Raw genomic sequence first — 27,622 nt, 5'->3', positions numbered from 1 at the left:
TGTTTTAAAAGTTTCTGATCTGTTGTCCCCTTCATCAGATTCATTTTTCTTATCTCTCTCTCATGCCCGGTCCTCTTTGCCACCGTCAGACAAATAATTACTAATATGTAAATTCACATTGATTTAAACTTAGGGATTTGTAAAGGAAAACAAGGATTTTCAGGGTCACCTAAACTTGGGGAGGAGCCTTAGGTCTGCCACTGTGCAGTTAGTTTATTTCTCTGAGCTTCAGTTTCCTTGTCGGCAAAATGGGGGTACTTACCTCCTAAGAATGTTTTAGGGGGTCTAGGAGATAAAGTCTGACTTATTTGCTAATCCGTTATTATTTGGTCATTCCATGACTCCTCACGGCTTGGCACACCGCGTTAGTAAATTCAAGCACGAATTCCTGGCTGGAAATGCTGGTCGGTGAATGAAAGTGAGAGTACCTTAACCCCTCTTTGACCCTCCCAAGATGTCGACTCCATGCTCTACGTTAAGATAGACAGGCCACTTTCAAGATGGCGTCCTGGAAGTGCGTCGCCGGAGATTAGCTCCGGAAATCTCGCGTTAGGCGAGGCCAACGGGTAGGTTCTCGCGAGAGGGCACGTCAGTCCCAGCCGGGCGTCGTGTGAACAGCTGCTGGTGCCGAAGGCTGAAATAAAAACCGGAGCGGTGAGGGGTGGGTCGGACGTCTAGGTAGCAGCGCTGGGGGTCGCCGGGGCCCAGGGAGGCTTAGAGCCCGGATTCGGGGAAACGGAAGGTGTAGCAGGTGGCTTAAGGGGTAGCCTTTCGGGCTCACGGTTGCCAGAACGAGGCTGCCGGAAGTGCGCTAAGGGATTTTTCTTCTCCCGGGAACTGGCGGGGAAACTGAGGCTGGGGTGGGGCTCCTGTCTGGAGGACGCACTGAGGCCGCCGTCTTTTCCTGCAAGAGCAGAAGATGTCGGACAGTGAGGACAGCAACTTCTCCGAGGAGGAGGATAGCGAGCGCAGCAGTGACGGCGAGGAGGCCGAGGTGTGTGGCTGGGACATGGTGGGGAGGCATAGCGCCTGGGGACAGGACCAGGGCAGAAAGGCCCCTGTGGGAGCTCAGAGGAGATCAGAACGAGCTCTGGCCTCTGGGAGCTTCCAGGCTGTTGGTAGTGATAGAGAAGTAGGTAAGCCTAAGTCAAGCAGAGGGACAGGTGCGGGAGGCCCGGGATGCCCCAGGTACAGTGAAGTAACAGGTGATGTGTATAAAGGACCTGGCATATAGCAAGCCCTCACTGTTAGTTTTTATGAAGAAGTGTGCTCCGTCATTTCGAAAATATATTTTTAGTGCCTACTGTGTACTAGGCACAATTCTTTGTCCGGGGGTTGCACCAGTAAACAAAACAGATTTTGAAAGTCTTTGCCTCTGTGATCGTGAATAAACATAACCGATAAGTATATCGTTTAATAAGGCAGAGAGTACCCTGGAGAAAAGTAAAGGGGAATAGGGAGTCTTGGTCAGTTTTAAATAAGGTGAGTCTGAGAGGGTGATGTTTGAAAAAAGATGTTGTGGGAGTTGAGGGAGTGAGTCGTGTGGAGGAAAAGTGTTGCGGTAAGAGGAAGGGGAAGCAGCACATGCAAAGTTGGGAGCGTGCCTGCATGTTCAAGAAGTAACAAGGAGTCGAGTTTGGCTGGATCAGAGTGAGTGCAACAAAGAAGTAGCAGGAGCCAGATCGTATAGGATCTTGAAGGTTCTGGTGAGGAATTTGTCCTGATTGAGTGCGACAGAGCCGTGAGAAGTTTTGGAGCAAGGAAGGGGTGTGATCTCATGTTTTGAAAGGATCACTCTGCCTTTGGATCTATTGAACATTACTATTTCAGGAACCAAATAAATATTTCCTGGGACATACCTGATTTTAAATACTCTACTATTAACTGTTTTCTTCTTTTGTTTATTTCTGACTTATTTGTTGATTAAATAAATGTTTGAGCATCTACTACTGTGTTCCAGATTCTTCCGGGTGTTGGAGAGAGTGGAGCAAGGCAAATTTTTGCTTTCACGGAGTTTATACTTAGTAGGCAACAGTTAACAAACTGATAAAAAGATGACTCGATGATTGTAGATGTCTCCTTTAACCTCCAGAAACGTAAATCAATTTTTTAAAGTTAGTTGCCATCACTTGTAAGGGCTATTTCATGTAAAAATCATGATTTTTCCGGGAAAGTGAGAGAAGCCAGCAACCTGAGACCCAGGATTGTTCTACCTAGCAGCTCTTTGCTCAGGAAGTATCAGCCTGCTGGAGAATGGGGAATTTTCTCCCAGTTCCTGGGATGTATCAGTTGCCATTTATCGTCATGCCTACCTTCGGGGGACTTAAGTAAAGGAAAGATTTCATGTACTTGTGTCCTGGGAAATATCAGGTAGACAGAGAGTACCATAGGTTTCCTTTGAGCTGTCCTCCTTACTTTGGTTCTTTTCTTGATCTCTGTAGGCATTTGATTGTCAATCCTTGTGCCCTCTGGGGAGTCCTCAGCTTCCAGTGAAGAGTTGGAGGAATTGGGAAGCCATGGTGGGGCTGAGGCAAATGGGAGGATGCTAGGAAGGGCTTTTGTTCCAAGCAATAGCACTGGGTTCTTGGTCTCTCTGACTCATGGCTTCAGGGCATTGCTTGTGGTTAAATCCTGGTGGTAATGAGATCAAGATCCCGGGGTCCTTTTCCTGGCTGCGACATCTGGTTTGCTATGTCCAAATGTCACTTCCCCAACACCACACCGGGCTCCTGACTCACCTGCTGGCCTATCTGCTGTCACCAGATGAAGCAAGAGGACGACAGTGAGAAGCCAGTCAGAGATGGGACTAGATAGGCTTTTAGGACAGCCAGAAGTTAGCATATCCTTGAAGGACCAGGCCCTGTAGAATGAAGTAGGTAGGGATGGCAGATGATGAGCCGCTATTGGGGGAATGATCTGTTTCACCATTCGCAGCCCCAGTAACCTGCTCATTCATTCATTGAACAAGTGTTCCTAGTTTCTATCATGTTGGGATCACTGGCTCCCTCATGGAGCTCTCTGTCTTGGGGTGGAGATAGTTTTATAAACAGATGGTTCCTTCAGGGGATTGTGAGGACGGACAGTGTTAAGAGCGCATTCAAGCCCCAAGATAACACAAAGATAGTAACGGGAGTCCTCTTCTCGGGGACTGGGGACCCCTCAGGTTTGGAGAGAGGGTTTTGCTGGGACTGAGCCAGGGGAATGATGACAAGGTTCCTTGAACTCAGGCTGTGGTCCTGTTGTGGTTTGAGCTGGTAAGATATGGGACATTGTGGATTAGGGATATGTACTAAACAGATCTTTCAATTGTCTTCTGTTCCCATCCCTGGACTGGGTGATGTTGGGGACCCAGCAGTGCCTGAGATAGCCTGGGCCCAGCTCTTAGGGAGCTCTCAGTGGTCAAGACTGTGATGGAGGAAGCTAGAGAATGATATGCCTGACTTTGCTGGGGGCGGGGGATAGGCATGACTTCCTGGAAGAGGGGATATTTTGATTGAAGTAGGAGTGAGAGGTAAAGGAGAATAGTTTTTTTGTTTTTTTTTTTTTTGCAGAGGGCTAGCATGAATGATGGATAGCACTGAGAGAGCATGGTACAAGTGTTTCACTGTGGCTGGGACCTAGCATTTGGAAGGGGGAGCCCAAAGAGGCAGGATGAAAGGGAGAGGCAGTGAGTGTGTATTTCTAGTCTAGGCTGCTAGGGAGCTCGTTCTTTACCTGAGGGCAGTGGAAGAGCCATGGCCATGTTTGAAGCAGGGAACCAAATGATCCGTTTCATGTTCTAGATCATATTTAGTTTGCCAAGACTACGGAATATACTTTAGGTCGGGGGTGATGAGAGGTGCTTTCAGGTAGAAGAACAAGACCTTAAGCCACATTGAATCATCATGAAGTTATTTTCTAAGTTGCCTGTCCTGTCTTTTGATTGGGTCATGGAGAAAGTTTTACTTTGGTGCTACTGTGTCTTGAACACTTTTCTGAAATTTGCTTGTCTCCATGTTTATCAGAACAGGCTTTTGGCTTAGAGCCTGCAGCTGGCAACAGGATCATGCTAGGACTTAATAATAACATGTTTTGCTTTTATCTTTATGGTTACTTGTTGCTTGTGACAAGCTAACTTCGAAAATGTCTTTACTTCTGAACTATTTCAAAGTATGGAAAAGTTTCTCTGTTAAGCTAAGTGAAAAATGTGAGTGAATTTAAAGAAAATATCAGGTAAATGAATTTAAAGAAAATATGAAGAATATCAGGTAAATATTAGGTGAATTCACACTGATGTGAACTTGGCAAAAAAGCCTGAAGTTAGTGAAGAAGAGATTGAAGTTCGGGGAACACTGTTTTGTCTGGGTCCTTTCCTTTTGTGACTGGTTTGAAAAGACAGATTAGAGGCCAAGAGGCTGGGCAAGGAGCTAGATTTTAGAGGGCCGTGGCCTGGTCTAGGCTGGGGGCTGTAGGGATGGGGAAGAAGGGACAGACTGGAGGGACAATGTTCCAAAAGCAGAAAGGCCAAGAGTTTGGTGCCTAATAGAAGCTAGAGGGAGCCAGCACAGGTCTGGGGGAAGACATTGAGGTCAGTGTAGGATGTGGTATCTGTGCAGGGCTCAGAGGACCTCTGGGGGAGCCATTTGTGGAGGCTGCTGACACATGGGGGCCTCTAGTTCTGGAAGAAAGTGTGGCCTGGAGACAGATGGGGCATCACGTGCAGAGACAGGATCTGAGGCTGTGGAAGGTAAAGTGGCCCGGGGAGAGTGTATGCAGCGAGAAGCAGAGTGGGCCCCCGGCCGAAGCCTAGGGACGGAAGCCAGCACTTGGGTGAGCAGAGGAAGAGGGGAGTGCAGAGGATCAGCCAGAGAAGTTGGAGAAAAGCCAGGGTACTGTGATGTGACAGAGGCCAAGGGAAGAGCTTTTCTCTAGGGAGGGAGGATCAGTGGTGTGCAGTGTTTTGTAGGTAAGGAGTAAAGACGGTTCGTGGAACTAGCAATAAGAGGCAGGCAATGACCTTGGGGAGCAGTGTGGACGAACTAGAGACGTCCAACAGCCAAGGGAGCGGATGAGATGGCCTAGGGAGTTGTAGGGTGGAAAGAGATGAGGGCCAAGGACCAAACTTCATGGAGCTACATTTACGGGCCAAGTGGAGGCTAGCAAGGCGCTCTAGAGGAGCAGGAGGTCGTCTGGGCCGGCTCCCAGGTATTGGGTGGGTGGGTGACAGTGCTGTTACTGAGATAGGATGGCTGGCAGAGAGGCCCGGCCAGGGGGGAAGGGAGTCTATGCAGAACAGAGGGGATTATTGACTAGCCAGGCAGAGGTGGCATCAGATTTGGGGGTGGGGGCTTGGTGTCTGGATTTGGGGGTATGGAGCCTTGGTGCCCCAACGCTACCCCTGACTCTCCAGGTGGAGGAAGAGCGGCGGAGTGTAGCAGGCAGTGAGAAGGAGGAAGAGCCTGAGGAAGAAGAGGAGGAGGAAGAGGAGGAAGAATATGATGAGGAAGAGGAAGAGGAAGATGATGACCGGCCTCCCAAGAAACCCCGCCACGGCGGCTTCATTCTGGACGAGGCTGGTATGTCACAGGGCTGTCCGGTGCTGAGCAGCAGCTGGACTTCCACCTTCACTTCTATTCCTTGAATGTACTTTTTTTGAAAAAATTTGGGTAAACGTCAAACCCACAGTAGTAGGATAGTGTGTGGAACCTCCACGTCCCATCAGCTTGCCTCAAGAGTTAACAGCTTAGTACCAATCTTGTTTTGTTTCTTCCTCCTCACTTCCACTGCTGGATGATGTGAAAGCAAATCCCAAATATGTAATTTTGCCCTGAAATATTTCTCTCTGTATTCCTAAAACATCAGTCCTTTTATTTATTTTATTATTATTATTTTTTAAAGATTTTATCTATTTATCTGACAGAGAGAGAGAGACAGCGAGAGAGGGAACAAGCAGGGGGAGCGGGAGAGGGAGAAGCAGGCTTCCCGCGGAGCAGGGAGCCCGATGCGGGGCTCGATCCCAGGACCCTGGGATCATGACCTGAGCCGAAGGCAGACGCTTAACGACTGAGCCACCCACACGCCCCACATCAGTCCTTTTCAGATCCAGCCTTTATAATACCGTAATTGTCCTAATACCGTAATTGTCCTTTAAAAAACTTGAAATCTGTGCTCGTTGTGAAAAGCTCCAATGACCTAGATGTAGGCAGGACAGGGTCCCTCCTAGCCTGCCTCTGCTCTCTCCTCCATGTGGCCCTGGGTGAGTCGCGGTCCATCCCTTGGAGCCCTTTTTCCCCCTCTGTACAGGGGGGACAAACAGTCCTTCGTATTCCAGAAGGGATTATTTTGAGGATTTGGGGGGGCCGAACACATAAAGCACATTAGGTAGATGGCAACCCAAAGTGACATGCCCAGCCTAGAGCAGGTCCTCAGAAAAGGGGCTTACCTATTAACGCTCTGTAGGCCCATGTCACACCTACTGTTCTGTAAACTGCTTTTTTTACTTTCAGTGATTGTGGAGGAGCATGTAACAGATAGCGTAGATTAAATGAGTTAACTCATGTAAAGAAAGTTTACTGAACAACTTTTGGCACCTCAGTGCTCGATAAACTTTAGCTGCTTGTCATCATCATCATCGTCATCATCCTGGAAATACCCATTCTTTTTCCCCGATGGCTACATAGTATTTTTTCCGTAATCTGTTTTATTTAACCAATGTCTTATCCGATATTGAAGTTTATGTTTTTCATCATTATAAGCAGCACTGCTGGGAACACCTTTTTATGTACTTAGACACATAGACACAAGTTATTTACCTAGATTGGGGGTTCTTAATCTTAACCTTTTTTGTGCTATGGCTCCTTTGGCAGTCTGGTGGAGTCTGCAGACCCCTTCTTAGAACCATGATCTGAGATGCTGAGGGGAAAAATAACATAGGATTCCAAAGAGAACAATTATACTGAAATGCGGTACCTAAATAGTCACAGAATGTGTGGGTTTCATCATGAATGCATTGAAATAAGATTTAGTGGAGGGTCTGATAAGAATCTAATTTGGAAGTAGCAATGAGTGCAAATGACATTTTGAGGTATCTGCTGCTATAACGTGCTGGGAAAATATCAGAGTTCGCTGCTAAGCTGGTTGTGATTTATTTCCATTGTTCGTAATTGACATAAATATGACTTTTCAGTTCGAGATGAGTGAAAACGTAGTATTTTATCTGTCATGGACCCTGAAGATTTTCTACATGGTAAATCCCTATAAATCAAACTGCTGGGCAAAGGGGATGCATATGATTTTAAAGGCCTTTCGATGTCTGCGGCCAAATATTGGCCCCTGAAAAAGCCATACCCGATCCTTCCACCAGCCATCCATGAGGGCGCTTCTTCCCTGCCCATGTAAAGGAGAACCACTTGGAATGCCATCTGCCGTTTTCTTGGGACCCTCTCCCCTGAGGGAACAGAGGGGCAGGAGATGCTCGGGACACTCCTGGTCCTCCCCTTGAAGGCTGAGGGGAGGGAGTCCTTCCTTCGAGAAGAGGTCTCAGGTAGCAGAACGGCCAGATCTAGAGAAGGGCTAACATGCCGTGTGACACGGACGTGGGCTGCCGGGGACAACCGCGCGTTGGTTGTGGGAGCTTTGTTGGGCACTGCGTGTGGGAAGGCTGTGCGGTAGTGCCCATTGATGTTTTAACAGGCAGGGACCCTTTGATCCAGGAGTTCTTTTTTAGGATTTCACCCGACAATTAAACCCACACAGGCGCGTAAAGACACGAGGCCAAAGATAGTTGCGGCAGTCCTGTTTTCAGTTGTAAATGTCTGGTGACCTAAATGTCCACTGATGGTGAGGGCCTGGGAAAAGAGTTACAGGGCAGATCATCAGATAGCAAATGAGGCATGGCTTCTGTGGAAGCGCCCCAGGCTCGTAGGATTGCTTAGAAAAAGAGGAAGGTACCGAACAGTGTGTTAAAAAGTTGCATTGGGGCAGGTGGTGGTGGAGGGTTTAGATGCATCTCTTGTATATGCATAGATGATCTCTAGGCAAGAAACTCGTTACGGAGTTGCCTCTGTGGAAGGGGACTGAGCTAGTGGGGGTGGAAACGGGAGGGAGACTTCCCTGCACACTATACATCCTCTGAACGCTTTGGATTTTTTCATCACATTTGGGAATCACTGTTCAGTTTTTAGCATAATATTCGCTGCGTGCGGAAGAGCATGAGTAACATAGTGAAGAGGTTCGGTGCATGAACCCTGGAGCTAGCCTGATTCTCCGGGACCAGCTGAGAGTCTTTGGGCCAGTTAGGTCCCCTCTCTGGGCCTCAGAGCCGTTAGTGGAAAATCCGAACGGTGCAGGTACCGGAGGATTCGGTGAGGAATCTGTGGCAAATGCTCACAGCAGAGCAGGGCACGTGGGACATTCTTGGTAAGTGGTAGTGTCACAAACCTGAGGGAATAATACCAAAACCCAACAGATTGTGAATCACGTCTTTAAAAAAAACTATATGCTGGTCTTGATAGTTTGGAGAGAACTTTTGTGCTTACTTATTTTGATCTGATTTTTTTAAGTTTATTTGATTATTATTATTACTATTTTTAGTGATCTCTGCGCCCAACATGGGGCTTGAACTCTTGACCCCAAGATCAAGAGTTGCACACTCAGCTGACTGAGCCAGCCTGGTTCCCTGACCGGATTTTTTTTTTTAAAGATTTTATTTATTTATTTGAGAGAGAGAATGAGAGAGAGCGTGAGAGGGGGGAGGGTCAGAGGGAGAAGCAGACTCCCCGCTGAGCAGGGAGCCCGATGCGGGACTTGATCCCGGGACTCTGGCATCATGACGTGAGCCGGAGGCAGTCGCCCAACCAACTGAGCCACCCAGGTGCCCGTTGACTGGATTTTTTAAATGGACTTGTGGGTGGGGTTGGAGGAGGGATGGGTTTTAGAGCCAGAGAGGGGTGGAGCTGCCTGGGAGACCCGATCCTGTGGCCTGAAGCAGCTCCGTGGCATTGGGCGAGAGCCTCACTTGTGCGGGCATCTCTGTCCTGTCCTGACCTGCACGTGCATGGTTGTCATGCCCACCTCCCAGTGATGTCTCCCAGGAGCCACTGCCATGAGGTCCCCTGTGCTGCAGCTGCCTCCCTGACTGCTTGGCTTTCCTGTTGCAGATGTGGACGATGAGTATGAGGACGAGGACCAGTGGGAAGACGGGGCAGAGGACATTCTGGAGAAAGGTTTGTGGGGGCCCCACCTCTGCAAGACTGCTTTGGGGTGTGACCGAGAGGGTCTTGAGAGCCCATCCCCCACCCATGCCCTGCACCCCCCCCCCACCCTCCTCACCTCGCTTCTTTCTGTCGTTGCCAGAGAGACCAGCTCTGTACCCTTTTCCTTTTAGGCCCATGAGTTGGGGGGTGGGGGCTGTGGGTGGTGGGTGTGGTGGGAAGGGGACTCTGGGATCCCAGGGCCCCAGTGAATCCCTTCTGGGGGTTGTGGGGGGGTGGGCTCTGTCCCAAGATACCCCCCACTTCCTGGGCCAGTGCCCCCACTTCCCTGTTATTTTCCGTTTTGTGCGCCTCATACATTTCGGCTTCTCCCCCAACCACCTGGTGCCTGGCCTTTACTTTTGATTTTCAACCTTCCTGTGTCCCTCCCTTCCCCTTCCCCCAACCCATTGGTTGATTTCGCTGCTATAATTTGGCTCATACTTTGTCTGCCCTCGCCCACCACCACCACCACCACCACCACCACCACCACCACCACCACCTCCTCTTCCTCCAAGTAGAAGAGATCGAAGGTAAGAATCTGGAAACTGTGATTCCCCGACCCTCCTCCCATATCCTGACATCTCCTTCCTGCCCACAGCACCCTCCCTTCACCCCTGACCCCCGTCTGGCCCTGGGGGCTCTGATTCATAGAGGGTCCAGAATCAGGGAGTTCTGAGGCCAGGTCTCTAGCCGTTGGCCTGGGAAAGTGTGTATCTGTTTATGTGTGGGTGTGAGCGTTGTGGGCCGCAACGATGGGTGGGGTGGGGTGGAGTTCAGGGCATACTCAGTGGCTGTGAGATGGGGAATGGCTGGAGGCCCCCCCCGTCGGGCCCTGTCCTCCCAAGTCTTTTTCATGAGAAGCAGGATTGCTGAGCAGGACAGAGTAGAGGGTGAGGATCGGGGGTTCCTAGTGAGGTCTCTCCTGCCCCAGGGCCCAACTCCGGCCCTCTCAGCCCCCATCACTTCCTCCAGGCCCCTGCCTTTCACCTCCCCTCACTCACCCCATTTGCCCATTTTTCTGCAGCCTCCAATATCGATAATGTTGTCCTGGATGAAGACCGTTCTGGGGCTCGCCGCCTACAAAACCTCTGGAGGTAAGCGGGAAGGTGGAAGGGTGAGACTGGTTCCCAGGGGCGATTGGGTGCACGTCAGCCCACCCTTCTCTCCATAGCCTTTCATTCGTGTTTACTTTCCCCCTTCACACCCCAGGGACCAGCGAGAGGAAGAACTGGGCGAGTATTACATGAAGAAATATGCCAAGTCGTCTGTGGGAGAGACGTAAGGGCACGGGGCGGGGGCAGGGGGGTCCCTTTTCCAGAAGGGTCAGGGCTCTGATAGAGCATCACCCCCCTTCCCAACTGCCATCCTCTCTCCAGGGTGTATGGAGGATCCGATGAGCTCTCGGATGACATCACCCAGCAGCAGCTGCTCCCAGGAGTCAAGTAAGGGGGGGGTGGCATGGGCGGGCTGAGATGGGGGGATCTTGTATTGGGGTGATATGTGTACGCAGACACAAACTGGTCGATGGTGGGGACTAGTGGCAAGTTGGCGCTCGACCTCTTCCTCCCGCTTATGGATGGAAGGATGGAGAAGGAGAGGGGGTGGAGGGAGAGGAAGAAAGATGATTCAGGTTTTTCGGGATGAGGCCATTTCACTGAAGGGCTTCCTTTTTCTCTCCTGCCTAGGGATCCAAATCTGTGGACTGTCAAATGTAAGGTGTGTTCTCTGGGAGGCAGGGGAATGGGGGAGGTGGCCTTGTTAGGGAGAGCTCACCACCTTTCTGTCCTGGGTCTCCTTGGCCTGTCAGTCTCTCAGTCCTGTCTCTGCCTCTTCATCCCCCACCTCCCAGGCCCCTGCCCTGCTGTGCTCCCCTCGCTTACTCACTGTCTCCCGCCCCTGTCTGTCTGTCCGCCCATCCCTCTTGCTCCGTACCTCTTCCTCTCCTGCTCCCTCTCTCTCTCTAGTCTATTTTATCTTTCTTGCCTGATGATTCGGTCTGCCTTGCTGCGGTCTCCTGCCCCTTTCCCTGCGTCCGTCCTTCATGTCCTCATCTCTCTGAAGTCTGTCTCTCTTCTTCCAGATCGGGGAGGAACGGGCCACAGCCATTTCCTTGATGCGCAAGTTCATCGCCTACCAGTTCACAGACACGGTAAGTTGGGTAGGCAGGCAGCATGGAAAAGAGAGAGTGAAGCCCAGAGGGAGGGATGGTGTAGGTCCAAGGGTACTAGGTGCCCATTACATCAGCGACTTTAGCTAAAATGATCCCTCCGAAGGGCTCTTCAGTATCTAACAGAGGTGCCGTCTTCACTGTCTTTGCATTCCTGGCAGGGGTCACCAGCCCCTGTAGCCCTCCAGAAGTCAGCCTTCTTAGCTTCCTGAGGTTTTTCTGAGTCAGTTCTGCGTGTTCACCAACCCTGTTGGGCAGCTGTCACCCTTTTACTGTTCGGGAGGGCTCCTAGGATGGAACAGGCTGAGTGTGTCAGGGGACAGACTTGTCGGGGAGAATTCCTTCCTTCTCTCTTTCAGCAGTCGTCACATATCCGCTGAACTCCTGCTCTGGGCAGGTCTCTGCACTGGGAGGTGCTAAGGACACATTGGTGACCTTTCCAGAGCCGGTCCCACCCCTTCAGGGCTCATTCACAGCACACAAGACATGAAGATGCTGCATTGAGTTCACAGCTCTTTCTTTAGACTGTGGGAGTTTGAATCCTGCCCCTGCTGCATCCTGCCCCTGCTGCGTCTTAGCCCTGTGACCTTGATCAAGCCACTTCCCCTTTCTGGGCGCCCTGCTTGCCCCTCAGCATCATTAGGATTAAGTAGCTTTAGACATGTCCAGCTCTCAGCCAGGACTTGTCCTGCAGCTTGTGTTCAATAAACACAGTTATTGTCGGAGGCATAATTGTCAGTTTGGGAACAGGGGCAAACCTTATGAAGGATATACTCAAAATTGACGAAACATGGAGTGAATACTAACTCTGTGCTGGCTGCTGATTTTCTCACTTAACATGATCCGTGTTAGGCCGAGTGCATTGCTTTTACCTGCTGAAACAGTGGATGTGTGTCAGTGGGGCCAAGTGGATAGTTGTAGGATTTGCAGATCATTTGAAGTGTGCTTAAACCTCGATCATGTGTCCTGGGCAAAACTCTAGTGACCATTTGAGTTAGGACTGATTATTGTTTTTGTTTTTGATGACCAAAGAAGTATATGTGTATTGTAGAAGGCCGGCTCTCCCTCCCTGAGTCCCAGTTTTCAGAAGGAATTACTGTCGGTGTGTGTCTTTCCAGGTCATCTTCTCTGCAAGTCAAAAAATGTCAGTTCTGTTTGTCTTTGTTTTTGTTTTTTTAAAGATCTTATTTATTTACTTGACAGAGAGAGACACACAGAGAGAAGGAACACAAGCAAGGGGAGTGGGAGAGGGAGAAACGGGCTTCCTGCTGAGCAGGGAGCCCGATGCGGGGCTTGATCCCAGGACCCTGGGATCATGACCTGAGCCGAAGGCAGACGCTTAACGACTGAGCCACCCAGGCGCCCCATGGTTTTGTTTTTGTATTAAACAGAATGGTATTACTCGGTATACGTATTATTTTGCAGTGAGCCTTTTGTCAATGCCTTAATCATCTTCTCATGCCCGGTAAATATAAGGTGGTTTCCATTTTCTGCTATCGCAATGCTGAAACAATTTAGTTGTTTCTTTTTTAATTGAGATACAATTTCCATACCGTAAAATCCAGGGTCATGGTGTATGATCTTACTTATATGTTGCTGAATCCGGTTCTATTTTATTAAAGATATTTGCATCTGTGTTCATAAGAGATACCAGTCTGTAGTTTCTTAACGATGTCTGTGAAGGATTGATGTTATTAAAATGTTGGGTAGAGGGGCGTCTGGGTGGCTCAGTGGGTTAAGTGTCTGCCTTGATCGAGCCGCACGTTGGGCTTTCTGCTTGGTGGAGAGCCTGCTTCTCCCTCTTCCTCTTCTCTCCCCACCGCTCATGCTATCTCTTTCTCTCTCTCTCTCCCTTGCTCTAACCCTATCTCAAATAAATAAATAAAATCCTTAAAAAAAAATAAAACGTTGGGTAGAATTCACCAGTGAAGCTGTCTAGTCCTGGCTATGTGTGTGTGTGTGTGGAAATTTTTTCTATTACTGATTCAATATCTTTACTTCTCATAGGTCTATTCAGATTTTCTATTTCTTAGTCAGTTTTGGTAGTGTACATCTTTCTACGGAAAACATTCGTTTCATTGAGGTTATTTGATCTGTTGGTGTGCACTTGTTCGTACTTTTGCTTCATAATCCTGTCAGGTTGATGGTAATGTCCTTTCTTCCATTCCTGATTTTTGTAATTTGAGTCTTGAGTGACTTGAGTCTCTTGTCTCTTTCTCGGTCAGACTGGCTAAAGGTTTGTCAAATTTGTTAGTCTTTTCAAAGAACCAGCTTTTGGTTTTGATGGACTTCTCTATTTTTCTGTTTCCTCTTTTATTTATTTCTACTCTGATCTTTGTTATTTCTTTCCTTCTGCTCGCTTGGGTTTTAGTTTTCTTTTCCTTTTCTAGTTTCTTTTTTTTTTTTAAGAGGAGGGGAGGGGCAGAGGAGAACGAGAGAATCCCAAGCAAGCTCCATGCCCAGCACAGAGCCCAACATGGGGCTCGATCCCACAACCCTAAGATCATAACCTGAGTGGAAATCAAGTCGGACGCTTAACAGACTGAGCCACCAGGCGCCCCTCCTTTTCTAGTTTCTTAAAGGTGAAAGGTTGGGCTATTGATATGAGACTTTTTTTCTTTTTTTCTTTTTTAAAGATTTTATTTATTTGAGAGAAAGAGTGAGCCAGAGAGAGCATGAGCCGGCAGAGGGTAAGGGAGAAGGAGGCTTCCCGCAGAGCAGGGAGCCCGATGCGGGGCTCGACCCCAGGACCCTGGGATCATGACCTGAGCCGAAGGCAGACACTTAACCGACTGAGCCACCCAGGCGCCTGGAGACTTTTTTTCTTTTTTACAGCTGTAAATTTATCTCTAAGCACAGCTCTCTCACATCCTGTAAGGTTTAATGTTTTTGTTTTCATTCATCTCAAAATATTTTCTAATTTCCCTTGTAATTTTTAGGCTTTTTTATCTTAAACTATTTTATTTTTAAGTTATCTCTGCACCCAATGTAGGGCTTGAACCCACAGCCCCACGATTAAGAGTCCCACACTCCACCCATTGAGCCATCCAGGTGCCCTGTAATTCTTACATTTAATCTATTGGTTACTTAATGTATTTCCACATAGTTGTGAATTTTCTAAATCTGTTACTGATTTCTAATTTCACTCCCATGTGGTTGGAGAATATATCTCATATGATTTCAATTCTTTTACGTTTGTTGAGACTTAATGGCCTAACATACGGTTTATCCTGGAGAGTGTTAAGTGTGCCCTAAGAGTATGCATTCTGGTGTTGTTCGACAGATTTCTATCTGTAGATGTGTGTGAGGTCTAGTCGGTTTATAGGATTGCTCAAGTGCTCTGTTTCCTTGTTGATTTTCTATCTAGTCCTATCTATTTTAAGTGGGGTATTGTCTCCAGTTATTATTGGTGAACTGTCAGTTTCTCCTTTTATTTGTTGCTTTTTGCCTTGTGTCTTTTGAGGTCCTGTTGTTAGGTTCATATGTATCCGTATTTGTTGTATCCTCTTGAATGATTAAACCATTTATCAGTATAAAACATCCTTGTTTGTCTCCAGTAGCTTTTGTCTTAAAGTGTGTTCTGTTTGCTATTAGTGTAGTCATTCCTGTTCTCTTCAGTCCAATTATTTTTTACACATAGTATACGTTGTTTACCTTTCTTTCTTTTTAAACAGAGAGAGCGTGCTTGCAGGGGGTTGGGCAGGGGCAGGGGGAAAGAGACAATCTCAAGCAGGCTTTACACCTAGTTTGGAGTCCAACTCGGGGCTCGATCTCCCAACCCTGAGATCATGACCTGAGCTGAAATCAAGAGTTGTACACTTAACCAACTGAGCCACCCAGGCGCCCCTACGTTGGTTACCTTTCTGTGTCACTACATATAGATTCGTTAGTTTTTTAAGTGCTACGTTTTATGCCATAGTTTAACAAATCCCTCTTGGGGGCATTTACAAATGTCCAGTCTTGTTTGTTTGCTGTCATCAATAACTCTGCCACGGACATCCTTGTGTCCGGGTCATTGCACGAACATTTCTGTGGGATAAATTCCCGGAAGAGCGAGCACTGTGGTGGCAGCTGTAACTGTTCGGGGCACTCATGTCTCACTGTCCCCTGCCATGGGCTCGGCCCTGCAGCCCCTGCAGATTAAGTCAGTGGTGGCGCCGGAGCACGTGAAGGGCTACATCTATGTGGAGGCCTACAAGCAGACGCACGTGAAGCAGGCCATCGAGGGTGTGGGCAACCTGCGGCTTGGCTACTGGAACCAGCAGATGGTGCCCATCAAGGAGATGACAGATGTGCTCAAAGTCGTGAAGGAGGTGGCCAACCTGAAGCCCAAATCCTGGGTCCGCCTCAAGAGGGGCATCTATAAGGACGACATCGCCCAGGTGCCAGGGCTGGGGGTGGGGCAGGGTGGCTGAGGGGCTCGCGGCGGTCACACTCCTGCTCCCCTGTTCAGTCCCCCCCCCTTTTCCTTTTATCATTCCCGGACCCTTTCTAGTTCAGAGAGCAGACCTCCACTCAGATTAGGTGATGCAGAGCCTAGATTTTGTTGGGAGCACACAGGATTGTGTGTGTGTTCAAAGCACACTGAGTAAGATCTGAAGGAGGTGAGGGAGGGAGCCTTGTGGAGTTCTTGGGGCACAGTGTTGCGGGAGAAGGAACAGCATGCAAACAGGTCTGCCCTGGCTGAAGCAAGAGTGTGCGAGGGTGAGAGTGGCAGGAGGTGGGCGCAGGGAGGGGACTGCGCCTGTGGCCCGTCATAGGGCTTTGGCTTCTACTGGAGGTGGAGGGACACAGTGGGACTTGGATTTTATTTATTTATTTTTCATTTTTATTTTTTTAAGATTTTATTTATTTATTTGACAGAGAGAGACACAGCGAGAGAGGGAACACAAGCAGGGGGAGGGGGAGAGGGGGAAGCAGGCTTCCCGCCGAGCAGGGAGCCCCTTGCGGGGCTCCATCCCAGGACCCCGGGATCATGACCTGAGCCAAAGGCAGACGCTTCACCGACTGAGCCAGCCAGGCTCCCTGAGACTTAGGTTTTAATAGGATTACTCTGGTAGCTTCATTGAGAATAGACTCCTGGTTCTCAAGCAGGGGCAGTATTGTCCGCATGGGACTTTTCTTGGTTGTGTCAAGTGAGGAGGGAGTCGCTGTAGCATCCAGTGGATAGAAGCCAGGATTGCTGCTAATGCCCTGCAGCATAGGGGACAGCCCCCCACAACAAAGAATTACCTGGCTGGCAAACCCTGGGCTGGACCGGATGGGGCCACAGGAGCACAGAGACCAGTGAGGAGACTGCCACCATAGTCCTGGTGGCAGGCGATGGGACAGGCCCAGGGTTGCAAGTAGGGAGGAGGGCAAGAGGTCAGAGCTGAGGACCGAGCTGACAGGAGTTGCCGGCACACTGGAGGTGGATGGAAGAGTAAGGGAGAGTCCAAAAGACTCCCAGGCGGTGTGCCAGAGCAGAGGGAATGATGGAGGGGAGAAGACCGGGCGAGGAGCAGGCCCGGGGACCAACAGGAGGCTAGTTGTGGGTGTGCTAGGCTTGAGGGGCCTTTCAGACATCCGAGCAGAGGTGTTAAGCAAGTAGTGGGTATTGTGCTTCAGAGTTGAGAGGAGACAGGCTAGAGAGAGTGGAGAGTTGTCTGCAGTGTGATTTCTTCACCATCACCCCCTGTCCTGCCCTTCCTGTGTCTAGGGTTGGGGAGGGAAGGCCAGGGCCATCCTGACCACCTCCTTCTCCTCAGGTGGATTATGTGGAACCCAGCCAAAACACCATCTCCTTGAAGATGATCCCCCGCATTGACTATGACCGCATCAAGGCCCGCATGAGCTTGGTACTGGGGGGATGCCCTGGGGCTCACAGGTGGGGAAGATGCCTGATCCTTGCCGGTGGCCGAGCCCTCCTCCTTCACCCTTCCCACCACGCCCCCTTTCCTCCACAGAAAGACTGGTTTGCCAAAAGGAAGAAGTTTAAGCGGCCTCCACAGAGGCTGTTCGACGCTGAGAAGATCAGGTGAGTGCTCTTGGGGCCTGGCTGGGCGGGGTCTCCTGAGCTGGGACGCAGGGTGTGCCTCCGCAGGCTCCCCCACAGGAACGTACCTCTGACCCATCCATGCTTTGCTTTGTGAATGGTCAGCTTGGCAGCACTGCCTCCGTCAAGTTATTGAACATCCCTGGGCCTCTGGCTTCTCTGCTATAACCACGAACAGTGACGCCCCCTGCCTCCTGGGGTTGTCGTGAGAGTCAGATGAATTAATGCTCACGTGTTCCCAGAATAGCACTTGGCCCCAGGATCACGGACTGAAATGGGATCTCTTGGCACGTCAGGCTCTGTGAGGTCTGTTTCCCTGACCTCCTGATGCCTGGATAGCGGAGGTGGGACTATCCTTCGAGCCCTTCCCTGTCAGGGAGTGTCCCTCGCCCTCTGCAGCTGGAGGGAGCTTTGGAGCAGCCCAGTGAGCCCAGCGTTCCAGGGCTAGCCAGAGGGCTCCCGATGGGGGGAGGGCGGGAGAGGAGGAGATGCAGGAACGAGAGCCACTGGTCGTGTTCTAGAATGCCTTGTGAGGCACCAGATGGTTTTTCATTCCTTTAAAGGGGGATTATAGAACACTTTTTGAGCTGTACCCCAGGATTTGGCTAATACCTCACATGCCCGAATTGGGCCCCCTTACCCCCCTGCTTCCACCTGACTGGACCTCCTTTTACTGAGTGCTCTGACCTGGCCCGCAGAGCTCCCTCGGGCCTCCACCAAACTCAGCACGCCAACGAGAAGAGGATTGAGTGGCAGGAGGAGCTCGGCTTGCTCCCCCATGCTCCCTTTTTGGGAGTGGGGCAGGCTTTCCCTCCTCACTCTAGAAGCGTGGCCTGGAACTCTGTCCCCCACCCCACATGCAGGGCCAGGAGAGTTAGGGCGTAGGCTTGGGAGTCCCATCCTCCGAATTTGAATCCGGACTCAGACCACCCTAACCATGAGGTGTGCCCCATGCGAGCCTCGCTCCCTCATTTCCCTGGGAAATGTGGGTCATGTGAGTGATGTCAGAGGCTTTGGGGAGGAGGTCCGTGAGGTGTGTGGCCAGGCCAGGCGTAGGCTGAGTGCTCCATGTGTGCTAACCGTTGGCGTGCTCCAATGCTGGGTCCAGCTAGTATTCACCGAGTGCCCCTGCTCTAGGGGAAGTAGCAGTGAATGAAAAGTGTTAGACCTCTGCCCTTCGGGAGCTGCTATTCTGGTTGGGGAGACGCATTAAACAGTAGCTCATCAGAGGTGAGGTGCGCTGTGCTGAGCAGTCAAGCAGGGAGAGAGCACAGCAGAGTGCAGGGAAGAGTCTCTGGGCTCGGGACATGTCACTCGGCCAGGAGGGCGCGCCGTGGGATGGGTTGGGGCAGCCATCCTGTGATCCTTCCCCTTCAGCCAGCAGAGGAGCCTGAGGGCCAGCAAGATTCTCTTCTTAATCCCCCTCCCAATCTTCTCTCCCCCCACAAAATCCCAGGTCCCTGGGCGGTGATGTGGCCTCCGATGGTGACTTCCTCATCTTCGAGGGGAACCGTTATAGCCGGAAGGGCTTTCTGTTCAAGAGCTTTGCCATGTCTGCTGTGGTGAGGGTCCCGGAGGGCGTCTTGCTTACCATGCTGGGGGGAGCAGGGAGGCCAAGTTTTTTCTCCCTCCTTCAGTCCAGGCCCCAGAGCGGTGGGTTATCTGGGTCTGTCCTGGATATCTTCCGAGTCAGGAGTGTAGGAGCGTCCCTAGGGAAATAAATCTCACCATCTCCTTAGCCTGCTCAGCTGGGCTGTGACACTGACCTTCTTCTACTTCCTTCTCTTCCCCTTGTTTCTTGGGGCTCAGATCACGGAGGGTGTGAAACCCACGCTCTCTGAGCTGGAGAAGTTTGAGGATCAGCCGGAGGGCATTGACCTTGAGGTGGTGACTGAGAGCACAGGTATTTGGTCCCTGTCGGTAACTCAGGCCAAGGAGGAGGGGGCGGCTCATGATGGACAGTCCCCAAGTCAGCCATGCACCTGCCCCTGCAGGGAAGGAGCGGGAGCACAACTTCCAACCTGGGGACAATGTGGAGGTGTGTGAGGGCGAGCTCATCAACCTGCAGGGCAAAATCCTCAGCGTGGATGGCAACAAGATCACCATCATGCCCAAGCACGAGGACCTCAAGGTAGGCCGTGCTGCCCATACGTGTGTACTGGGCTGAGAGCACGGTGTAATGGTGGGGTAATCCAAGGTGCTGCCTGGTTTGAGTTTACTTTAAGGGCGCATGTGTCTGGGTCTGTGTGTCCGTCTGAGGGTTTGTCCGGCGTAGCACGGTGTGTCTGGGGTGAGGCTTTCTCCGGCGAGGCCTGAGGAAGTGTCTAGTTTGTGTCATATGTTTTGGGGACAGGCTTTCTGTGTGTGGAGTAAGGGGTGTCCGGGATGATACCCTGAGTCTGAGGTGAGCTGTGTCTGGGGCAGTCTGAGGGTTGTCCAGGCAGCCTACAGGAGTCTGTGGTTGGGTGCTCTGAGCCTGAAGTGGGTCTTGGCAAGGTCTTTTCTGCGAATACGAGTGGCTTCTGGAGATGGGGAGGTGGGCGGGATGTGGTTGCTTCCCTTGCCTGGCTCAGCATCCCCACACCCAATCCCCAGGACATGCTGGAGTTCCCGGCCCAGGAACTTCGGAAGTACTTTAAAATGGGGGACCACGTGAAGGTGATTGCTGGCCGATTTGAGGGTGACACAGGCCTCATTGTGCGGGTGGAGGAGAACTTCGTCATCCTCTTCTCTGATCTCACCATGCATGAGGTAGGTGGGGGGAGGTGGGGAGCGGCATGGAATGTACCAGGACCAGATCTAGGCTGAGCGGCCGCTTGGACCCTGCTTTACCCCTTTTCCATTTCCCACAGCTGAAGGTGCTCCCCCGGGACCTGCAGCTCTGCTCAGAGACGGCATCGGGTGTGGATGTAGGGGGCCAGCATGAGTGGGGGGAGCTGGTGCAGCTGGACCCTCAGACCGTGGGTGTCATTGTGCGACTGGAGCGGGAGACCTTCCAGGTGTGTGTGTTGTACTCAGTGGCGGGGCTTCCTTGTGGGGGTCTCCCTCTCCCTCGAGCTCCTCATCCTGGGAGGTGGCAGAGCTTGGTGGCCAAGAACCCAGACTGCTCTGGGGGGCCGATCGGGCTCTGTCGGCCAGGGTTGGCTTTGTGGTGTCGGGCGAGTGGCATGGCACTTACCCTCTCCGTGTCTTTCGTGCCCTGTAAAATGGAGGTAATGTGGTAGCACGGATTTCTTTTGTTATGACTGAGGCCCTGAAATCAAATATGTAAACACAGGTGCTTGCTCGAGGGCTGGGGGTTGCGGGTGCCCTCTTCCCCTCCATCCGTACCCTGTGGACATGGGAGTCAGAGCCTGATGCTTAGGACCCTGGACTCTGGATTCATATCTTGGCCCTATTGCTCCATGCTGTGTGACCCGGGGCTAGTGACTTGTCCTCTGTGGGCCTGAGATTCTTCCCTCAGGGAAATGGGAACCGTCACCGCAACCATCTCAAAGGGAAGTTTTGAGGCTTCCGTGAAATCTTGCGTGAAGAATTTAGTAGGGGGCTTGGCACACAGTGACGGGTAAACATAATGTTAACATCTACTCCTGCACCCATTTCTCAGGTCCCTGGTGCTCATTAGGGATGGTGTCTCCTCCTGAAAGGTGTTTTGGAATGATTGGGAACATTTTTGTTTGACCCAGTGCCTGGGCAGTGGTGCCCCGAGACTGCCAGGGACTCTAGACTTCTGCAGAGCTCGGGGCAGTCTCCCACAAGGAAAGATCATCCCACCTTAGGGAAGCCCTGGTCTGTGTCATCCCTTTCTACTCTCACGGCTCAGCATGCTCCCCTCCGTCCGTAGGTGCTGAACATGTATGGGAAGGTGGTGACCGTCAGGCACCAGGCTGTGACCCGGAAGAAGGACAACCGCTTTGCCGTGGCCCTGGACTCGGAACAGAATAACATCCATGTGAAGGACATCGTCAAGGTCATTGACGGCCCCCACTCAGTGAGTATAAGCTCCTGCCCATTGGCCCCACCTGAAACTGCTGGGGTGGGCCACGGCCCCAAGAGTGACCATCCTTTCCCCGTCCAGGGCCGGGAGGGCGAAATTCGCCATCTCTTCCGCAGCTTCGCCTTCCTGCACTGCAAGAAACTGGTGGAGAATGGGGGCATGTTTGTCTGCAAGACCCGCCACCTCGTCCTGGCAGGGGGCTCCAAGGTGAGGCGGGTGCAGCGGCATCCTGGCTCTTGGGTTCCTGGCCTTCCCCAGCCCCAGCAGCGACAAGAATGGGCTTGTGGGGGATTAGGAGGGCAGGTGTCAGGCTCAGGTCCTTGGCAGGGTTTACTGGGATTCCAGGCTCTTTACCAAATCATTCATCCATTCAGTTTTTTTGAGCACCTGTCCAGGCTAGCAACTAGAGCTACAGCAGTGAATAGGAGGAACGTCTCTGGCCTTCTAGAGCTGCCAGCCCGGAGACAAACAAATCAGTAAATACAGACGTTGTACAGCGTGAGGCGAGGTGATGACAGGCGCCGCAGAGAAGAGAATAGGATAGAGAGAGAATCACGGGGGGCTGCTGCTTTAGATGGAGAAGGTTCAGGAAAGGCCTGCTTGAGGTGACACCTGTGCAGAGACCTGAACGAAGGGACCCAGAGCTGCGTGACTGTCTCTGGGGAGCAGCAGATACAGATGAGGTGGGACGTGTGGGAAAGCTGTACAGAACCAGGTCTCGGGAAATCAGGCCCGGGCTCTGGGGAGCTGGGACCAGGGGGTGGTCCTCACGGCCCTGTGCATGGGGCAAGGAATTCTCCTGACTTGCAGTCTTTATGTCACCGGGGCCAGAAAGTCCTGGCCAGGGGAGAACCGGGCCTCTTGATTGGCCCAGAGTGGCCTAGGGGTGGCAGTTTCCCCAAAGGGAAATGGAGGCATCGTCACTAGAAGGCGGGAGGAATGGCCGCCAGCCCAGTTCAAGCAGGAACTGTTCCCAGATGGAGGCAGGCAGTGGCATGGGGGCCGGGAGCCTGTCCCCCAGGCCCCTGCCTGCCGGTTCACTTCTCGTCCCTTCCCTAGCCCCGAGATGTGACCAACTTCACAGTGGGTGGCTTTGCCCCCATGAGCCCCCGGATCAGCAGTCCCATGCACCCCAGTGCTGGAGGTGAGGGGGAGTTGGGCAAGGATGTGTCTGGGGGCTGGGGAGGGCGGTTATTCAGCCCCCACTGTCTGGGTGCCTGCTCCGCTGGCCTGGCCATGATGGGGTTCATGGCTCATAGAGACCACGACCCTCCCCCACCGCGGCCCCCAGTGGCAGGCCAGGGTGGTCGCGGCAGTGTCGGGGCTCTGGCGGGGGCTGCCCAGAGGAAGCTCCTAAACCAGGGGGTGTGTGTTGGGAGAGTCAAGCAGGTGGAGAGGGGGCTTGAGGGCACTCTGTCTGTGGACATAGCATGGGAGGGGACGACATGGTCCTGGGGACTGCTGACGTCGTCCTTCCTCCGCAGGTCAGCGTGGTGGCTTTGGCAGCCCCGGTGGTGGCAGCGGAGGTATGAGCAGGGGCCGGGGGCGGAGAGACAACGAGCTCATCGGCCAGACTGTGCGCATCTCCCAAGGGCCCTACAAAGGTGACCTTGAGGGCCATATTGGAGGCCTGGGGAGGGGCACGGTGGAGACCCCACCCAGCCTGACCCCCTGTCTCCTCACCAGGCTACATTGGTGTGGTGAAGGATGCCACCGAGTCCACAGCCCGCGTGGAGCTGCACTCCACCTGCCAGACCATCTCTGTGGACCGACAGCGGCTCACGACGGTGTACGGGCTGGGGCAGCGCCGGGCCAGGAGGGGGATTGTTAGGTGGCGAGAGGGGCCTACTCACCCCACTGGTTCTGTGTCCACAGGGGCTCACGGCGCCCGGGAGGCATGACCTCAACCTATGGGCGGACGCCCATGTACGGCTCCCAGACGCCCATGTATGGCTCTGGTTCCCGCACACCCATGTATGGCTCTCAGACCCCTCTCCAGGATGGTGAGCATGCCCCGGGGGAACGGGGACGAGGGGTGACGTGGCGGGGCCTGGAGACAGGGCAGAACTGACAGACAAACACATCTGTCCCGTTCTCTCATTTCAGGAAGCCGCACCCCGCATTACGGTTCACAGACACCCCTGCATGATGGCAGCCGCACTCCTGCCCAGAGTGGGGCCTGGGACCCCAACAATCCCAACACGCCATCCCGGTGAGGATCGGGGGTGGGGGACAGGGTTCCCTGAGCCCGGGTGTGTGAGTGGTTATGCTGGGTGTCTGCGGGATGGAGGGGTCTGTACTGCTCTCCCTGAATTCTCTGCTCCCAGCGCCAGGCTGCTCACATGCTAAGGGGTACGTGGGGCTGGGGCTGGGGGCCGGATAATCTCCAGTCCCCACCAGAGTCGACTGTTGCCGTTAAGACCTGGGCTCGGAGACGGATTTGTGTGCCGCTCTGGGTCACGTGACCAGTCGTGTGGCCTTGGGCCGGCAGCCTTGTCTCTGTCTCCCAGTATCCTCAGCTGTGAGACGGAGGCCTCTGGATGGGGCTGTTGTGAGGTGTTCAGTGCTTTTCTGGAAACATTTCTACATCGTTGTGATGACCACAGTCATTCTCAGCAGACTTCTGTCTCCAACAGGGCCGAGGAAGAATACGAGTACGCCTTCGACGACGAGCCCACCCCGTCCCCCCAGGCCTATGGGGGTACCCCCAACCCCCAGACACCTGGCTACCCCGACCCCTCATCCCCGCAGGTCAACCCTCAGTATAACCCACAGACGCCAGGGACGCCAGCCATGTGAGTCCACTGGGGCTGACCCTAAGCAGACCTTGCCCAGACCCTCCCTGCTGCTGTTGCCTTCTCTTCAACACCGTCCCCAACGAATGCTCCCTTTTGTCTTTGACTCTCCAGGTACAACACAGACCAGTTCTCTCCCTATGCCGCCCCCTCTCCGCAAGGCTCCTACCAGCCCAGCCCCAGCCCCCAGAGCTACCACCAGGTGGCGCCAAGCCCAGCAGGCTACCAGAATACCCACTCTCCAGCCAGCTACCACCCCACACCCTCACCCATGGCCTATCAGGTATGGGTGAGCTTGCATGCCCTTATAAGGGTGGAGGACTAGGGGGCGCCAGGGTGGTGCAGTCGGTTAAGTGTCTGACTCTTGGCTTCGGCTTGGGTCATGATCTCAGTGTCTTGAGATCGAGTCCCAAGTCGGGTCCCAAGCTCAGCAAGAAATCTGCTATAGTTTCGCTCTCCCTCTCCCTCTGCCCCTCCCTGCGCTCACATGCTCACTGTCGCTCTTTTTTTTCTCTCTAAAATAAATCTTTAAGAAAAATGGGGGGGGGGGCTAGGATGGGCCTCCGGGCTACGTGGACAGCCAAGCTAGAGGACCTATTTACAACAACTCTGTCCCCCTTTCACCCACAGGCCAGCCCCAGCCCGAGCCCTGTTGGCTACAGTCCGATGACACCTGGAGCCCCCTCCCCTGGTGGCTACAACCCGCACACGCCAGGCTCAGGCATTGAGCAGAACTCCAGCGACTGGGTAACCACTGACATCCAGGTGAAGGTGCGGGACACCTACCTGGATACGCAGGTGGTGGGGCAGACAGGAGTCATCCGCAGCGTCACAGTAAGTGGGGCCCGGGCCGGTTGCTGGGCAGGTAACCTCTCTCTCAGGGTCCCCAATCTCTGTGGTTACTGGGTTTTTGCTTTTCACCACCTAACCACATTTCCAGTACCCTGGGGAAGCAGGGTTGGAAGGGCTGGCCTGTAGGCCCCACAGGGCAGGGGTTTCTCCTCGGCCTGGAGCAGTGACTGGTGCCCAGGAGCTAATTACACTTATAGTCCTCTGAGACCAGTTCCATAACACGGACTGAGCATTCCTCTGTGCCTGGCTTTAGCTTAGTGCTGGGCACCCCTACCCCTAGCGTTCCCCCTGCTCCAGCATTACTGGCCTTTCCATTCCTCACCGTCCCCGAGTTCCCTGCAGCCTCAGGGCCTTTGCTCATCACTTCCTCTGTCTAGAACTCTCTTCCTTCCACCCTTTTTCTAGTAAACTGCTACTCGTCCTTCAGGGAAGCCTTTGCGCTATCTCAGATCTGTCTTCTTCTGAGTCCATGTAATTTTTTTCATGTTACCTACCTGCTGCCTGAAAGCTTAAAGTTTACTCAGGGGGTGATTCTTTGGTTACTGAGCCTGTATTTCATTCCTAAGTAGCCCTAGTTCCTAGATGAGGGACCAATAGCCTGTTGGCCTTCCAGTAAATATTACTTGAATTAGTTAATTAAACACCAGAGTCCAAAACAGCTCCAGGCCCTGCCCTCATATAGCTCACATTCTAGTTGGGGAGGAGACGTGTCTCCCCAAGAGGGAGAGCCTGAGTGACCAGAGCTGGGATACAGGAAGCCCCAAGGGCAAGGGGAGCTATGGGAACCCAGAGGAGGCACCCTTACTCAACTTTGGAGGGGCTCAGGGGTGCTTCCTGGAGAAGGAGGCATCTGCATTGAGACCTGAAGAACGAATAGGGGTAAGCCAAGAGAAATGGCTGGGGAGGGGGTTAAGTGTGTTCCAGAAAGAGGGGACTTGCAAAGGCCTGGAGGTGAGGGAAAGTCTGGCACATCTGGGGAGTTGAAGTATGTTTACTGTGGCTGGAACATAGAAAGCCTAGGGGGAAGGTGAGTGACTGGGCCAGGTCATGTGGCAGGCTGGGGACCTTGGACTGTGTCCTGAGGAATCTAAGCAGGCAGAGCAGTGGTGGGATCAGGTCTGTGGTTTGGAATTAATTCACCATGTTGCTCTAGCAGGGATGGTTTACGGGGGGTGAGACTGGGGGCTGGGAGCCCTGGGGGAGGTCAGGCTACCCCGTAAGGCTGTGAGGAAGAGAGGAGTGGGGGAGGTGGCAGAGACCTTTAGGAGGCCAAATGAACACACCTCAGAGCTGGTCGGTGAAAGAGCTAACATGATATCAGAGCTCCGTCCAGGGACTAGGGACTGTGGGGACATCCCTGAGATACGGGTGGGCCCAGGAGGGGAAAGATGAGACCCACTTGGGACATGAAGAGTCAGGTGCCTGAGAAGCAGTCTCTTTTGGCCTAAGTTAGCTTCATTCTGGTGCTTCCCATGCTGATCTGGTCACCCTGGCCCCACACACCACACTCCCAGGAATCAGGCCCAGCTTTTGGCCTTTCTTGCACTGGAAACAGGCCCGACTGACCAGGCTGTCCCTACCCACAGGGAGGCATGTGCTCTGTGTACCTAAAGGACAGTGAGAAGGTGGTCAGCATCTCCAGCGAGCACCTGGAGCCCATCACCCCCACCAAGAACAACAAGGTAAGGGGGGGCCAGGGGACGTGGGGGCCTTGGGCTGCTGACACGGACCCTGACCCCGTGCCCGCTCCCCACCCCCCCAGGTGAAGGTGATTCTGGGTGAGGATCGGGAAGCCACAGGGGTCCTGTTGAGCATCGATGGTGAGGACGGCATCGTCCGCATGGACCTTGATGAGCAGCTCAAGATCCTCAACCTCCGCTTCCTGGGGAAGCTCCTGGAGGCCTGAGAAATGCAGGGCGGGTGGACTTTGGCAGATATCTGGCAGATGGAGAGTGTCCCTCCTTCCTTCCCTGGCCCTTGGCTCTGACACAGGGTCTGGGGCCTGGCCTAGGGCTAATCTGGTTGTTCAGGATTTCCTTTCTGGGTTCCTCCCTCCCTCCCTGATGTTCATAGGAATCAGAATAGAGTCTGGGGGAGGGTCCCCACCTTCTGTACCCTCCCTTCCCCAGCTTGCTTTTGTGTTACGGTCTTTCAATAAAAAGCTGTTTGGTCAAGCATGTGTGTCTGTGTTTTGTAAGTGGGGTGATTTGTAGACCCCACTTACTTCCTGGGCAAATAACTGAATGGTACCTAAGCCTCAGCTTCCCCATCTAGAAAATGATACTGCCCACGCCAGAGGGCTCTTCAAGATGGATATATGAGGAGACATTGGAAAGAGATTTATTAGACCAGAGCCTGCCTGTGATTGAAGTTATAGCCCATTCTCGCTTATGTGAAGATCCATAACCCGCCCCCCCCGCCCCAGGAAAACCTAAATTCCCCCTACAGTGCAGGATACTGCAGTTGATGGTCCTCTCCCTGGAGCCCACATAGCAGTGACACCGGAATTGCTGTGGCTTGTCTGATGGCTTGGGGGTGGAGATG

At 52.6% G+C, this 27,622-nt stretch overlaps 1 protein-coding gene across 3 annotated transcripts; it reads left to right on the top strand.

The window, feature by feature from the left end:
• Positions 1 to 575: 575 nt before the first annotated feature.
• SUPT5H (SPT5 homolog, DSIF elongation factor subunit) lies at positions 576 to 27,252 on the top strand. 3 transcript variants are annotated; one of them, XM_073885395.1, is made up of 29 exons: positions 576 to 661; positions 914 to 994; positions 5,390 to 5,555; positions 9,138 to 9,203; positions 10,258 to 10,327; positions 10,443 to 10,511; positions 10,610 to 10,675; positions 10,919 to 10,949; positions 11,314 to 11,382; positions 15,531 to 15,782; positions 17,148 to 17,237; positions 17,346 to 17,416; positions 18,891 to 18,996; positions 19,244 to 19,337; positions 19,429 to 19,565; positions 20,030 to 20,185; positions 20,287 to 20,433; positions 21,279 to 21,425; positions 21,513 to 21,638; positions 22,491 to 22,575; positions 22,916 to 23,035; positions 23,118 to 23,220; positions 23,307 to 23,434; positions 23,538 to 23,643; positions 24,068 to 24,226; positions 24,341 to 24,509; positions 24,857 to 25,060; positions 26,665 to 26,760; positions 26,841 to 27,252. In XM_073885395.1, the coding sequence occupies exons 2-29, from the start codon at positions 920 to 922 to the stop codon at positions 26,982 to 26,984; spliced, it is 3,252 nt and encodes a 1,083-aa protein (XP_073741496.1). In that variant the 5' UTR covers positions 576 to 661; positions 914 to 919; the 3' UTR covers positions 26,985 to 27,252. The 3 variants fall into 3 exon arrangements, with proteins under 3 accessions (XP_073741496.1, XP_073741499.1, XP_073741497.1); XM_073885398.1 differs by having other exon boundaries at positions 587 to 654; positions 917 to 994; XM_073885396.1 differs by having other exon boundaries at positions 599 to 678; positions 917 to 994.
• Positions 27,253 to 27,622: the final 370 nt, after the last annotated feature.

Source organism: Callorhinus ursinus, unplaced genomic scaffold, assembly GCF_003265705.2.
Source record: "Callorhinus ursinus isolate GAN/ISIS: 27379988/994484 unplaced genomic scaffold, GSC_fseal_2.0 scaffold61, whole genome shotgun sequence".
In the NCBI taxonomy this organism is placed as follows: domain Eukaryota; kingdom Metazoa; phylum Chordata; class Mammalia; order Carnivora; family Otariidae; genus Callorhinus; species Callorhinus ursinus.
Note: the sequence above shows the minus strand (reverse complement) of the source record. Positions and strands in the feature narration are given on the sequence as shown.

Coding starts and splice junctions, on each gene's coding strand:
- SUPT5H (XM_073885395.1), top strand. CDS start 920: ATGTCGGACAGTGAGGACAGCAACTTCTCCGAGGAGGAGGATAGCGAG. Junction 10,950..11,313: donor TGTGGACTGTCAAATGTAAG/GTGTGTTCTCTG, acceptor CTCTTCTTCCAG/ATCGGGGAGGAACGGGCCAC. Junction 24,227..24,340: donor ACGCCAGGGACGCCAGCCAT/GTGAGTCCACTG, acceptor TTGACTCTCCAG/GTACAACACAGACCAGTTCT.